Here is a 14486-nt window from a genome sequence, read left to right on the forward strand (position 1 = left end):
GAGCCGTTCACAAAAGTTTCCGGCCAGGTTGACTTTTATCCGTTGACAGTCAAATTAGAAGGCCAAAAATCAAAAATGTGTTTAGAAAATAGAAAGATGTTCGCTTTTTATTCAAACTTTTTAAGTTCTACCTGTTTTACACATAAATATATAGAACTTAAAAGAAGCGAGAGCAAAAATTACTTAATATATATAATCATTTTGTTATGAAGCCAATGATTTAAAAATAGAAAGTACAAAATCCCGTTTGATGAACGGCATCTCGCTGTTAAATATTTTTCAGATTATACAAATTGGGCTCTTGTGATCCACTACATACAACACTCAAAACGATTAAAGTCAGCCAATGAAAAGTTATACTTATACAAAAAATAAGTGTATTAAATAGGTTTTAATTGTGTAAAGCATATGATACAGATAACTAACAAAACTAATCATGATAAATTGGTAAGGTAAACTGAGAATTTTAAAACTTTTCTTAATAAGAAGTCGGTGAGTTTAACGAACAATTTTTTAGTGCAGGCTGGCCCTTCCATTAGTGAGATTTAGTTTTTGTTTATTCTGCTAATATACAAACAATTTAAATATGAAATGGTTTTGATGGTGATCTTTACAGTGATCGGCATCATCAGGACCCAGGAGTACAATCGCGAGCACAATTTTGAACCTAAACATCTGTGTAATATGTAAATAAGTCCCGTCTTCTATCTTTGAGCAGCGGCATATTTGAATTAAAGTAATGTTTGAAAAAATAACGCTCATGTTGTCAGTCAACCTCGTCTTTGGGAATTAAACACTATTCCCTTTCGTAAGTCTTCTTGTTTGCTAAACATCTCCTTGGTTCCCGTCTAATTAATAAATTTTATTTGTGTCCTTTCCGTCTTGCGTCTTGACTTATGTTTTGAATATGTATGCAGCAAATGAATTTAGTGGGTTGTTTTTATATCGATTTAAATTAATATTCTTCGTCCTCTGGCGGTGCATCGTCTGGCGGCGCAAAACCATCCTAAAAATAAAAAATTTAAGTCTAAGCGATTGCAAGTCCGGCCAAAAAAGTGTACAGACTTGTCCTACCTCAGTCGCATATAAGATGTCCAATATCTTTTGAATGAGCGGATGTGCCTCGCCGTCATCAGCTTCTTGGCAACTTTAAAAATAAAATTTAGTTAAAAAAAAAGTCGCATTTAATTAAACAGATAGAATTCAATACTTACAGAATTTCAATGTCCCTCAACTTGGAGAAGTAGAAGTCGCGCTCTTTTTCTAATCCCTCCAGGTTAATGCGCATATCCATGACCTGATCCCGAACATTAGTAACGGTTTTTTTCATATTTTCTTGTTCATCACCCACCTGGTTTGACATCTCTTCGATTTGCTGATTGTTGACTGAGTTGCTCGCGTCGTTCTTCTTGACCGTGCCCGTGCTGTTGGCACCAGCGGTTATTCTGCTCGCTGGCGCAGCGTTGTTTGTGCGTGGCAGCACCTTGGAGACTGCTTGAATGGGCAAAACGAGCAAAGTTAGTACGCGAACAACCGCGGCACAGATTAAGGAACTAAAGGTATCAACAAACGTGAAGCACAGACAGCTTAGCTCTTCGTAGTGTATGTTTGTGTTAACTTGAAGGATGTGCATTTAGTTTCTTAATCATGAGAATATGGCATGCGATATGTACAATTGTCTGATCATGTGGATTGTGCACTACGATAATGAAAGGATAGATAGCGTAGGAGGATACTAGGGAACCAAACCATATCAACATACTGGGCTTCACTGTAGACGTCGTCGCGGGGCGCGCTGTTGCCGTCGGGGCACGTCGGTAGCTACCGGCCACGCCGCTGGCTGCCGTGCCGGGTAGAGACTTCACCGCTCCCGAGCCGAAGCCCATTGGAGCTCCCTCTCGGACAGCACTGGCATCGTAATCCCTGCCATCGTAATTGGCATCGAAGAACTTTTTGAACCATTGCAAAAACTCGAAATTGTCTTGGAAGCGGCCCTTGATCAATTTGTCAATAGGTATAATCTAAAAGTAAAATGGGCGAGAAATATGCAGATAGGTGAGAGAGTGTGGTGAAACCCAATGCAATGGGAACATAAGGATAAACATAAAGTATGAATTTAGGAGAGACAAAACTTTGGTCAACCAAAGTCTCTGATGGGAAAAATTCTGGCAGAAATAAGGTGTTTGATAAGAACCTCCTACTAATGACAAAGGTACAACTATCGATTCCCATCACTCTGTTTACGGGGATGAAGAGGAGTTAGTGGGTTTGGATGTGGGACAACAACAGATCCTCCGACTTGTGTGTTTTGTGCTGGGATGCGACTGAATGTGTGTGCTTGTTGGGTAGTAGTTTGTGCTCCTGTTGCTCAAAACCAGTGCGGTGAAGTGTGTGATGTAGTGTGACTTCCGAGTTCTTCCAGTTCCCACTGCGTGCTTCACGTTCGTTCGCTTCGCAACTCAAAATGAAATGACAAGCAAATGGCGCGCTCCCAACACCAGAATTTGTTGCTTCGACACATCTCAGTAACCGTACCAGTCTGACCGAGGACCCGTGGTGCCAAGCGACCAACTCCGGCTGGTGCTTGTAATGGTCGTCGGTGCATCAGGTGGAGATCGTTGTTGCTGCTGCCCACGCCACTGCCTCCATTGCTGCCGTGTCCGTTGCCATTGCCCAGCTTGACTCCGGACCGTTGGGCCACCGGGTCATACTCGCGACCGTCGTAATTGGCGTCGAAGAACTTCTTGAACCACTGAAGGAACTCGAAGTTGTCTTGAAAGCGTCCCTTAATCAGCTTATCAACTGGTATGATCTGTGGTCGTCGTTGTTTGCGTGGTCGGGTGGTTGATTTGTAACGGAAATCGTAGTTAGTTACAACAAACAAGATTTGATTGGTACAGTAGACAGCTTCCCATAGCGAAAACTGTTCGCTTCAAGAGCTTCCACTGTACCGTGCCCATGTCCACTCTACGCTCTCGGGATTGGTTGGGTTTGTGTGTTTAAATCAAATAAAAATCTCAAAACATACGAAACTACTCGAAGCGAGCAAGCATATTACCTTATCCACAGACATCTTTTTGAATCCCGCCTGCAATATCTTGAAGTTCTGTATGTATTCGTGCTCCAGATTTGTACGAAATTTGACACGCTTTACGGGCACTGAATTGGGGAACAGCATGTCCATGAACTGGCAGTATGCGGCACCTAAAAGCGGAAGCGTAGGTCGATCCCAATAAGCACTTAGCACTTCTTATATGAATCAAGACCACTTACCTGTGCAGAGCTCCTCGATTTTTGAGAACTGCGACTGGAGGCAATCGTTGACCCAGGCCAGCATGTCGTGGCGCGAGAGATTCTCTGATGTCACATTTGTGGAGTAAACGTTAACAGCCATGATGGTGGTGTCCTCTGCTTTCTTGAGCGGCTCTGAAACGAAGATGCAAACAGCTGGTTAGTTGGTTATTGCTCTGTTGGCGGCTCTACATACAATCCCGTGTGGGAGTGCTACATCCATGGCCGGCTCTTAATTGCGGCAGCTAATAATTGTTTTGGCTCGGGGTGCATTGAAGCGTGTCCCATGTGCGTGCTCAATATCAAGATCACGATAACCATCAGCAAAAGCAAACGGCAACCGGGAACGCCAAATGATTGTTATTGGACATGTTACCGTTGCACACTCACTCCACGAATCTGCAGAATTTGTTCCTCGAAAGTAGTTTGGCGGGTTGGCCTATCGCAGAGAAGTTCGATTGTTCGGCTCCGAAGTGGAAAGCCACACGAAAGCCTTTCCAAAGCAAAAACTAATTTTCTTACTTCCCGGAATGAGAATAACAATCTGTCTAAGTATTTACCATGATGCACTCACCAGTTGTGTTTATGCGATGGGTTTTTATTAACTCCCCTCTACCTATACTCCCTATTACAAATTGAAGCTTCAAAATTACAAAGAACTGTGAAAGTTACTTTTGTTTTCCTTTTGTTTCGTTTAATTTATATGACTTACTGGCGATTACAATACAAACTGTTGTAAAGTTCAGATGTTAACTGAAATACAACACTTTCAAGGCCTATTTTCTATTCTATTTTTCTATTTCTTTTTTTTTTTGATTGCAATTCTTGGATATGAAATGGATGATTTACATCTTATTAAATACTGTGCAGAAGTACTATCTATCTAAATATATCTTTGTTTCATATGTATTCTTAAATTAAAAAGATAAACAGTATGTTTCTGACTCAACTTGTTGTACTTCAACGGCTACTAAAAATAAATCCACTTGCGGCAACTTTGATTTTGTCAAGTTCGAGAAAGAGATCAAATCTACAGAACAGAACTGCGGATACCCTTCTGAACTTCCAGAGATAAAGGTTCTTCCGACCCGTCTTCAATACTTACGAGAGTACAAGCGGCAATCAAACGAAATGTTAGGCGAGTGGAAAGAAAACGCTCCGCGGATAGTGGAACGGGCGAACAATGAACTTGGACTGTTCGACGTCGCGATGCGTCGTCAGCGATCCGCTTCGCTGCCATCGCCGCTCCTTTCTCGCAGAAGAAGATTACTCATGGACCGCGTCATTGGCATTATCAATGTCAGCCTGGCCAGCAGGAACCTAGAGCATGGGCAACGCGAACGTGGGCCAGTGAGATAAAGAATTAGCCGGCATTTGGGAGCCAGACTATAAATACACCGACTCACTTCGCCATGTGCCTTTTGGTGTTTCCGTAAAACTTTGCCTCGCCACCTTTTCGCTGTGCGAGTGTACGGTGCATTGACCCGAAAGGGCGGAACTCCAATTCAAATGCGGAGCGATTTGCTGCTAGTTTATTGATTTAAGTGCCCCCCTGCCGGAGAAGGCTCAACAATAGCCATGCCCCAAATACAACTAGTTGGGACTTGTCCACAGCACAAAATGCAAAATGCTTTCTATAAAGAAATCGTAAGCTTGTTCCCATAGATCGTACTTGCCTTTGTTTACTCCTTTAATAATTTTAATTTTATTTTTATCACCCGCATTATAAATGACGGGTTTCATATTTTAAGTTAGTCGATATGACTAGTTGAATGATTCAATACTGAACGATAATACATTATCTTTGACTTTGCTCACATAGTTAAAGAAAAACAAAACCGTAAACTGTGATTGGAACATTAGAGTTGTTTGTCAAACCTTCCTTATTCCATGCACAGATGTTTTCCTTTTAACCCTTCCTTCCAACCGTGTTACCTGATGTGCAGACGTTGTTTACATTTCACGTTTGGAACCTAAGATTTGTGAAGGCTGACTTTTTTGAGAATGAGCAATATGTTTGAGAGGTCGAAATAGATTTTTTGTTTTCCAAATTCCAAGTTGGTAAATCACCGAAGTGTGTCATTTGACTTCGAAGAATTTCCGAATAGATGACCCATCCGATGATATATATTTTTCCCAGTGTAGTTTGTTGTGGCTGTCGATAAGTAAGTGTACATGTATGCGAGTGTGGGCGCGTGCAGCGGATGTTGAATGCGAACTAATTAAGCAGAACCAGGAAAACAGAAGCGAGCAGCGAAAAAGCGGATAAGTGCCCGAAAACGGGGCCTTCCATTTCTAGCCCACTCTAATGGCCATTCATATATTAACCATACTTAAAAGATCCCAAATGTGAATAAATCTGAATCGGATGGAAGTGTGTCAACAACAATAAGCTGTTTGAGCAACAAATAAACATTCCGATATTATGAGCTAAATCCGCTTGAGAGTGTGAGCGAGTGTGTTTTTGAGTGGGGAAACCGAAAAGAAACCGGCAAGCTATTGGAACAACAGAAAAGGCCAGAAAGCTGCGTCGGCGTAGCCGATTTCAATTAAGCCAATAAAAATAGTAACTCGAGCTAAAAGAAAACAAAAACAAGTCAGAGAATTATTGGTAACTGGACAGCCACACACACACATATCAACACTATGAAGAAATGCGGGGGTTTGACAGATAAACCGTGCTAGAGTGACGTCATCGAAATGGTGGCTTAAAACCAGAAAGAGCCGAGAAAATATGGTTTCCCCGCTTTTTCCAGACGCTGAGGCCATCGGCGGATGGGGGTTGGGCAACATTATCCACTATATGCACCGGAATTTTTGCGGCCTCTTTTTTTGCGGCTGTGGCAAGCACACGCACACATTTACACGTACGCCAAGATGACAGTCACACACACACTCACACACAACCAGGATAGGGAATTTTATTTTTGGAGGAGGAAACGAAACAGCAGCAGGCGACATTTAAATATACGACGTACACGCACACGTACATACGCACACAGTCGGACGGATGCTCCGCAATGTACAGCTATTTCGCTCAAGTGTGCACTTGAAGTTGAAGTTTTCGGCTAAGTTATTTTAAATCGCCACATACCGATGAACTTTCTTTTCTGCTGACGCTACTTCTAGATTTTGCCATTTCTTCTTCTCTCCGTTTTTTTTTCGCGAAAAAGTCGAGGAGCCGCACACACTCACGCACACAGAGAGAGATACACTCACTGACTCATACGGACGCAGTGTGGCAATAAACCGGTAAATCCTTTGACAAACTCACCTTCTCAGTTGGTCAGTTGGATGTCCTTCGGGTCGAAGGCGTATTAAATGATTTCTGGACTTTAAACAAAGAAATATAAATTCTAAGGCGAACCGTCTTCTGCAAAACGAGCGAGCGCTAGGGATGTAAAATGTACACTGATGCATCGACCGCCCAACGCAGGTCAGCACGGAGAACTATCGATAAGCGCTAGAGATGGACTGTAGAGTGCGGCGAGACCTCCAGCCATTTTGACTGTTATTTTTTAAGGAAATATGCAAGTTTTTATTCAAAGAGCTGATATGCTAAAAATATTTTTTAAATATTTTTTTTCAACATTTAGAAAAAAAGTAGTTTTTATTGGGAGAAATTAATGATCTTTTTAGGTATTTAATTCATTCATTTCTAACCGTATATGAATCACAAAAGATTTTAAATCATCCTAATAAATGCATTAGTTTTGGTTTGATTTTTTAAAATATTTACTTTTCTTGGGTTTCCGTAATTCCAATGAAAAACCTTTTTGACATAAACATTCATTCTATTGTATTAAAAATATAAAAAGTTGTAAACGTTTTAACACCTGAATGGTCACTACTCGATCCTTGGCTTATTTTCTTTTTTAAATAGACACACAATAGTAAATTAAACAGTTAACAATTGACTTAACTCTAATAAATGCAACAGTTTCAATATAAAGGCTGGCATTAAATGCCTGTAAATGCTCACGAGTTCATTTCAAACGCATGCAAATTAGATTTACATGCGGAAGACTCCGAATTTAGTTTCCTGGCCGGCGTTATTGACGGCTGCTTTCAGGCTGAGGCCAAGAACTTGTCGCGTGTTGGCCGGATCGATGATGCCGTCGTCCCATAGGCGTGCTGTGCTGTAGTAAGGAGAGCCCTCCGCCTCAAACATTTCGACAATGGGAGCTTTCAGCTTTTGGGCCTCCTCCTCGCTGAACTCTTTACCAGCTCGTTTGCGCTGGTCCTGCGTGATCTGAGCCATGACATTGGCTGCCTGAGTGCCGCCCATCACAGAAATGCGCGAGTTCGGCCACATGTAAAGGAATCGAGGTGAGTAAGCCCGTCCGCACATACCATAGTTTCCTGCACCGTAGGATCCACCGATTATCACTGTCAGCTTGGGCACATTGGCGCAGGCAACGGCCGTTACCATCTTGGCACCGTTCTTGGCAATGCCATTGGCCTCAGCATCACGTCCCACCATGAAACCTAGATCGAAAGGGTAAGAATATTAATCTACTTAAAGTATAGTTTATCAGCAACTCACCAGTTATGTTTTGCAGAAAGATCAGAGGAATCTTACGTTGCGCACACAACTGAATAAAGTGGGCACCCTTGAGGGCACTCTCCGAGAAAAGGACTCCATTGTTTCCGACTATTCCCACCGTGTGCCCATAAAGCTTTGCAAATCCACACACCAAGGTCTCGCCATATAGCTTCTTAAACTCCGTGAAGCGACTTCCGTCAACAATGCGGGCAATGACCTCTCGAACGTCGAAACTCTTAGTAAGATTGGGACCCACAATTCCGTAAAGCTCGCGAGGATCGTAACGTGGCTCCTCAATTGGAGATTTGGGAATAGTATCCCTGAAGTTTGCTTGGCTGGAGTGCAACAGCTGATCGTTGTAAGAATTAGTGGCTGGCAGGTTCAGGTTGCTCACAATCTGCCGAGCTAGATACAAGGCGTGCTCATCATCCACGGCAAAGTGGTCGGTGACACCCGATGTCTTGCAGTGAAGGTCTGCTCCTCCAAGATCTTCTGCAGATACCTCCTCTCCAGTGGCTGCCTTCACCAGTGGCGGGCCAGCTAAGAAAATGGTTCCCTGCTTTTTCACAATGATACTCTCATCGGCCATGGCCGGAACGTAGGCTCCTCCGGCGGTGCAGCTGCCCATAACCACGGCGATCTGGGGAATGCCCTGGGCCGACATGTTGGCCTGGTTGTAGAAGATCCGCCCAAAGTGTAGTTTGTCGGGAAAGACTTCAGCCTGTCGTGGCAAGTTGGCGCCACCCGAGTCTACGAGGTAGATGCAGGGCAGGCGGTTTTCTTGTGCGATTTCCTGGGCGCGTAGATGCTTTTTTACGGTAATAGGATAGTAGCTGCCACCTTTTACCGTAGCGTCGTTAGCCACCACCAAGCACTCAGTACTAAAATGGAAATTTTATTAATAAGTAAATGATCTAGATTTAGTTATATATGATATGTAACTTGTTGCACTTATTGATTATTATATATATATATATATTTTTATAAATCGCTTTGTTTTTCAATAAACAAATTCCGTTTTAAAGTTTTCAATTGTGATTATCGGCTAATAACCAATGCCTTTCCTGATACAATTAGTTCCCTAAAGGTGAGATATAGTTGAACCTACCCACATACGCGTCCCACTCCGGTCACGATTCCTCCGGAGTTGACTACCTCCTCGCCGTACAACTCATGTCCGGCCAGAGCACTCAGTTCCAGAAACGGTGATCCCTTGTCCAAGAGCAGATTGATGCGCTCTCTGGCCAAGAGTTTGCCGCGCGAGGTGTGGCGCTCGATGGCTTTCTGCCCGCCGCCCTTGAGCACCTGGTTGGTGAAGTTCCGCAGTTCTCCAACCAACCTGCCCATCTCACTGGCATTTTCCTGGATAAAAACTCAAAATTGAGACTGTGGACAAAAGTAAATAAACTGGTGTTTATATGTACCTTGTACTCGGCAGACTGCTTATCCACCTCGGTGGGCAGAATATTGGCCTCCCCCACATGAAGCAATCGCACCTGGCTGCTCAATATCTTGGATGAACTCCTCAACAGTCCATTTAGCCGAATCATTTTGTGGGGGAGGGTACTTATGGGAGCTAAAAACTGAAATTACCACGCGAATGCAGGCGAATGTTACGTCAGGTTTGGGCAGTCGAGCTGATAACGATAACAAAACAGCAACAGCTGGTTGATCGCGATGGTGGAAATAATCGATAATGAAACACATTACACTGAAAAAAACTGGTTAGATAAACAAGGATATTTAAGAATGAATTAATAATATAAAAAATTTCAATGACCCACATGTGAAAATTTAAAGTACATTTAAAAATAGAACAAAAAATAAAAGAACATTCATTTTAAGTTTTTGAAGATATTTATCTTTACGGATTTTCGACCCAGGTGGCTGAATAAATTAAAAGTGTGTTTAAGCATAAGGTGAGTTAGTAAAACAACAGCATTTAAAGGTTGTAGTCATTCGGTTCTTTATATAGTTTAATAACCAAGAATTTAACAGGTACTAAAACCCGATGTTCTTTTGAAAGTTTTAAATTAAACCGTTAGACAAGATAACACAACTTAATTTTAAACGTCCTGTTTAATATGATTTTCTAACATTTATTAATTGCAACACTCTAGCTGAGACCTCTTTAGGAATTGAACTTGAGACTGTGGAACAGATCAAACAGCCAACTACGAAGGGTGCATCGCTTTTATGCTAAAAGTTCTATGAACTTTAATACGATTCATTACACAATATGAGTTAACATGATTTGTGATTGTGCAGGTCGCTCTAGAAGGTAGGTGGTAAATACTAATTTATATTGATTTACGTAGTCAGTAGTGGACTTGTTAACGCTGCTAAACAATCACTTGACAAGCATAAACATTGGCTCGCTTAAATTTATTCACTTAACTAATTTAGAGTAAGATGTAGTTGTAGATTTCTCTTAAAGCGTTTCGAAAAAGTTGTACTACAAAAATATGATGCAATCTGCGCCTTGCATGATTCATTTAATCTTGATTTTGTGCAGCTTCAACTTGAAGCCCAAAACCTCGCTAAGAACGCCCGATAGGGCCGACAGGATAACAACCTTGATGGTTGTGAATAGATATGGGTTGGCACTGAGGCCAGAGATCTTGAATGGCGTTTCGAGTTCCTTTAGCAGATCGGCGGCCAGCTTGAGCACGCTATTTGACACCATCAACTCGTCCTTCTTCTTCGGCTTCTGCTCGATCTGCAGATACAGGTTAATTTGTTCAGTTATCAGCACCGACACGCTGCGGTACTTGTGTTGAATTTTCTGGCCTAGCGTCATGAAGCGCAGCAAGAATATTCCAATGGTGATTGACCAGATAAGTGCCTCCAGTGTGAGATGTGTGTGGAGGTGCACTGAGTCCTTTAACCACTCCACGCTTAGGAAGGCCAGCAGCAAAAGGGTTACTATGAAGGCGGCGGAAACGATAATATCCACAGATCTCTGCGGCCCGCGTTTCTATGGGATATCAAAATATAATGTAAGATTTTAGATGTAAATAGGTGTGTCAATTTACCTTTAGGTACGACCTCACGCTGAGCCAGGTCTTGATATTGCGCACCTTGTTCAGGCGGAAGTGGGGAAGATTTGACTTGCGAGCCCGTCTCGATGACGTAAGGTGTGAGAAGAGCTTGGCGTAAAGGAATCGCTGCTTAAAGGTTCGCTCTGCTACGGCGAAAATGATGAACAGAATAAGAGTCAGGCAAAGGCGCTGTACAAAGCCCAGAGCCAGTACGGTGCGCTCCCATTGGGTATCGCCGAAAGCAAAGCCCAGCAGGGTAAAGAACGAAGCCGACGACTTCTCCCACAGCAGCTGCGGCAAGTACAAGTAGCTAATTTCACTCGCCTTTTCTGCGTCGCTCCCGATAGTGACCTAAATACATACAGCAAGTTTAAATTAACTGCTTACTTCGTCAGTTTCATACATACCTCGCAAAGTCGGCAGAAGATGGGAATTAGTGTGAGCAGGAAAGAAAATACCACACCTATGTAAATGTAGTCATTGGTCTCACCCATCGAGTCTACGCGTTCGATTATGCAAGATGCGATCTCCAGCACAGAAAGTTGCGCCTTCTTAGCGTCTCGCTGATCCCAAATGGTGCAGCTAACTAAGAATAGTGTATGGAATCATTAAAATTAAGATTCAAATAAATAGATTTACAAGATTGCATTTCTAGTACTCACTACGGTCCAGGCTGCTGTGTGGATTTAATATGGTGGTTGGTGTGATGTCTAGCTCGCCAGGATCTTCGTCGCTGCAGGCCGTGTGTTTTAAACCTCCGTCAGAGTGGTCCAAGTCAGAGGTGTAGCTGCAGTCCTCACTATTTGTAGTTACTCCCAGCCAATCTGTAGCAGAGGTCGTGCACTCCTGGTTGCAGGCCGAGGCAGGACTAGATATAATGTCAGCATCATCGCACTCGTCTGACTCGGCACAACTGGTTGTGGATTCATTGCCTCTCGAGTGAGTCTTCTTTTCAGTCGGTGGGGCACTAGTTGATCCACCGATTGTTGTATTTAGACGCAGGCGAAGTTGATTGGACTGGACCGGGGCTGGCGTAATAGGGACAGCTCCCGCGTTGGGGAGGGGTGAATGGTTATTGTCCTCCCCACTGGAGCTCTTTCCATTCAGACTTTCGAATCCATCGTCTTCACCGATACTTCGACGTGATTGATAGGCGGAATTGACGGAACCCACATTGCTTTCGCCATCCGCGTCCGCCCGGACTTCACCAACATTTCGGCTCGAGGAAGGCTGCTCTGTGCGCTCATAGGTAGCGTAGATCTGAATGGGTGTATGCCAGTTAACGTTGCGCTTTTTGGGGCTTTCAGGAGCCACTCCTCCTGACTGCCTTGTGAGATCGAAGCGTTCATCTGTGGCTAGCGATGTTTCCGGTATTGCGCTGATAGCAGTAGTGGTCATATAGGTCTCCTCATTGCTGCTCCGCCTGATTACGACGGGAGGTGGAGTGGCTGGAAGGCTGGGATCTGGTACAACGGCACTGGTGATTGTGGGTGACGGTAAGGGCGTGGCCGGTCTGGGAAGCACTTCGATGGTGCTGGGTGTAGTGCGTCTGTTTGGTATTGAAATGTTGCTGCTGGCTTGGGATAAATCAGCTTCCATTGGGCGAACTCTGCAAACTCAGGAATTAAATAGTGATTTCTTACTTTCAATTGACTTACCGCACAAACTTCTTCCGTCGTCGCATCCGATGGTCACGGGTCGAGGGCTTGTCCCCCAAACAGCTTGTGGAGATGCGTCGCAGCTTATTCTTGCTGCTTCCGCCAGTACCTCCCGTGGCTGTGTTGGTAGCAACGATCTGGGAGTGGATAAGGCTGATCAACAAGCTTAATGCACACGGGATTAACAGGGCGCTGAGGAGGTCAGCATGCTCCTCGGATTGCTTATCAGCATCCGCAGCGGGGACATCTTCAGCTGAATCTGTCAGAAGCACGGTGACATTTGACGGCTTTTCATAGACCAACGGTACTAAGCGATTGCTATGCAGCACGTAGATGGCCCAGTTGAACAGCTGGGTTAGATAGAGAACAAGAATGAAGCCAAATGCGTTGGGCGTGGTCTGCTTGACCCACCACTGGGCATAGAGGGGCAGCAACACATATCGCAATATGGCCAAACGGATGACGGTAAGCAGAGACTGTTTGGGCTTGGCCTTTGGAAAGGTGGAACCTGAAAAATATAATTTCATTACCTTCACTATGTATAGGAGAGACTTGCTAAACTCACCGCGCACTAAGTCTACATCGATCAGCTCAGTCTTTAGCTTTGTGTTCTTTAAGTTGACATTATTAAAGCCATCTAGGATCCTCTGCTCGACAGTCTTTTCCCATTCTTGTTTGTCATAGGTGCCGATTTTCTTCTCGTACCTGGGTACAAAAAGCGTGAATGAGATAATACAAAAAATAATGGAGCTTTGTTTGCTTACCAGGCAACTATTTCATCCAATTTCATATTAATAATAACATAAAAGCCCTCGAAGTGCCGTGCAGCCTGCGAACGAACAAAGAAATCTTCAATTAGGCGTTACAGCTGTGTCGCAAAAGCTTCTAATTTACATCAGACCGCGATAGTGCCTCTTATCCGGATATAACTGGGGAGTAAACCCACTTCAAAAGTACTGCGCCGGGGATTTTGCCCCACTTACTTGGCGTCGAACAGCTGCTCAGCATAACGGGTTTTGCAAGCGGTTAGCTGATATCAGCTGATGACTTTCACCTTCGCCTTGCCACAGCCATGACCCCGCCCCTTGGCTAACGTATGGCCCCAATAGAGCGATAAGAAGTGCACCATTAATAAAGGGATATCTGACTTTTCTTCTTTTTTCCGCATCGCTTGCCTTGAAAAGCGTGAAAAGCGGACTGCAAACGGCCGAACAGCTGTTTTACGGGTGGGTGGGCGTTAATGTTTATGCACACACATGCGGAAGGGGCGCAGGTATACACATAAGCTGTGGGGATTGGGTTTGGTATGCGGCCCCATCGGCAGTTCTGGGTTCAAGGTGAACCCATATACCCACAATATGGTCCAAAGGAGGAAACGACCGCGAGAAAAGCTGCTCTCATTCATGGATGGCGCTATTACCTTTATTTAAACCGCTTCAACGATCGATTTTTGTACACCAGGCGCAAGTTTCTTCCGTATCCGTTGGATCGTGGTCACATCGAGTCCAGAGAGGTACTGCACAGGGAGCCACGAGTCCCGTCAATTGACTGGTAATTTTGAATGCACTACTCACGCCGCGAAAGCGTTTTGCATTTGCATTTGGGGCCGAAAAAATTTGGTGCGCAGCTGAACGACAACCCGTTCTAAACGAAAATGTAAAGTGAGTGCTCACATTTACGTAAATCACGCTCGGCTGCGAGCTATCGATAGAGTTTTTAACGGATTGCCAGCTGTGCGATAGTGCATATCGATAGATGCACCTGTTTTTTAAATACAAATGGCGCTAATGATGTTTACTTTAAATTTTTCTAAGAGGCACTCGACTGGCACACCTTATATCTAAGACAACAATTAGCATGATCCATTTCTGAGGATCGCGCCAAGCTTTTGTTTTCGTTTAAATCTCGTTCTTATAATTAAATATAAGCCTAAAATCCATTTTTATTAGT

General features: G+C 43.7%; 3 protein-coding genes across 10 annotated transcripts; all 3 read right to left on the minus strand.

The window, feature by feature from the left end:
- Positions 1 to 80: 80 nt before the first annotated feature.
- On the minus strand, positions 81 to 6712 carry LOC108106640 (microtubule-associated protein RP/EB family member 1). 7 transcript variants are annotated; one of them, XM_017213849.2, is made up of 8 exons: positions 6566 to 6712; positions 3274 to 3426; positions 3059 to 3204; positions 2536 to 2812; positions 1352 to 1491; positions 1215 to 1297; positions 1075 to 1147; positions 81 to 1006 (listed from the first exon to the last, which is right to left on the minus strand). In XM_017213849.2, exons 2-8 carry the CDS (start codon positions 3392 to 3394, stop codon positions 956 to 958), a joined length of 891 nt encoding a protein of 296 aa, XP_017069338.1. In that variant the 5' UTR covers positions 3395 to 3426; positions 6566 to 6712; the 3' UTR covers positions 81 to 955. The 7 variants fall into 7 exon arrangements, with proteins under 7 accessions (XP_017069338.1, XP_017069335.1, XP_017069340.1 ...); XM_017213846.2 differs by having other exon boundaries at positions 1352 to 1494; XM_017213851.2 differs by lacking the exon at positions 2536 to 2812 and adding an exon at positions 1763 to 2021 and having other exon boundaries at positions 6566 to 6709.
- A 361-nt stretch (positions 6713 to 7073) lies between these two features.
- Positions 7074 to 9468, minus strand: LOC108106639 (probable methylcrotonoyl-CoA carboxylase beta chain, mitochondrial). The gene is made up of 4 exons (XM_017213844.2): positions 9262 to 9468; positions 8946 to 9199; positions 7838 to 8718; positions 7074 to 7779 (listed from the first exon to the last, which is right to left on the minus strand). The coding sequence occupies exons 1-4, from the start codon at positions 9385 to 9387 to the stop codon at positions 7304 to 7306; spliced, it is 1737 nt and encodes a 578-aa protein (XP_017069333.1). The 5' UTR covers positions 9388 to 9468; the 3' UTR covers positions 7074 to 7303.
- A 313-nt stretch (positions 9469 to 9781) lies between these two features.
- Positions 9782 to 14182, minus strand: LOC108106731 (protein phtf). 2 transcript variants are annotated; one of them, XM_017213968.2, is made up of 8 exons: positions 13957 to 14182; positions 13301 to 13365; positions 13102 to 13241; positions 12537 to 13044; positions 11541 to 12487; positions 11286 to 11464; positions 10873 to 11229; positions 9782 to 10814 (listed from the first exon to the last, which is right to left on the minus strand). In XM_017213968.2, exons 2-8 carry the CDS (start codon positions 13324 to 13326, stop codon positions 10329 to 10331), a joined length of 2643 nt encoding a protein of 880 aa, XP_017069457.1. In that variant the 5' UTR covers positions 13327 to 13365; positions 13957 to 14182; the 3' UTR covers positions 9782 to 10328. The 2 variants fall into 2 exon arrangements, with proteins under 2 accessions (XP_017069457.1, XP_017069458.1); XM_017213969.2 differs by having other exon boundaries at positions 13301 to 13385.
- Positions 14183 to 14486: the final 304 nt, after the last annotated feature.

This window comes from Drosophila eugracilis, unplaced genomic scaffold (assembly GCF_018153835.1).
Source record: "Drosophila eugracilis isolate 14026-0451.02 unplaced genomic scaffold, ASM1815383v1 contig_1765, whole genome shotgun sequence".
NCBI lineage: Eukaryota > Metazoa > Arthropoda > Insecta > Diptera > Drosophilidae > Drosophila > Drosophila eugracilis.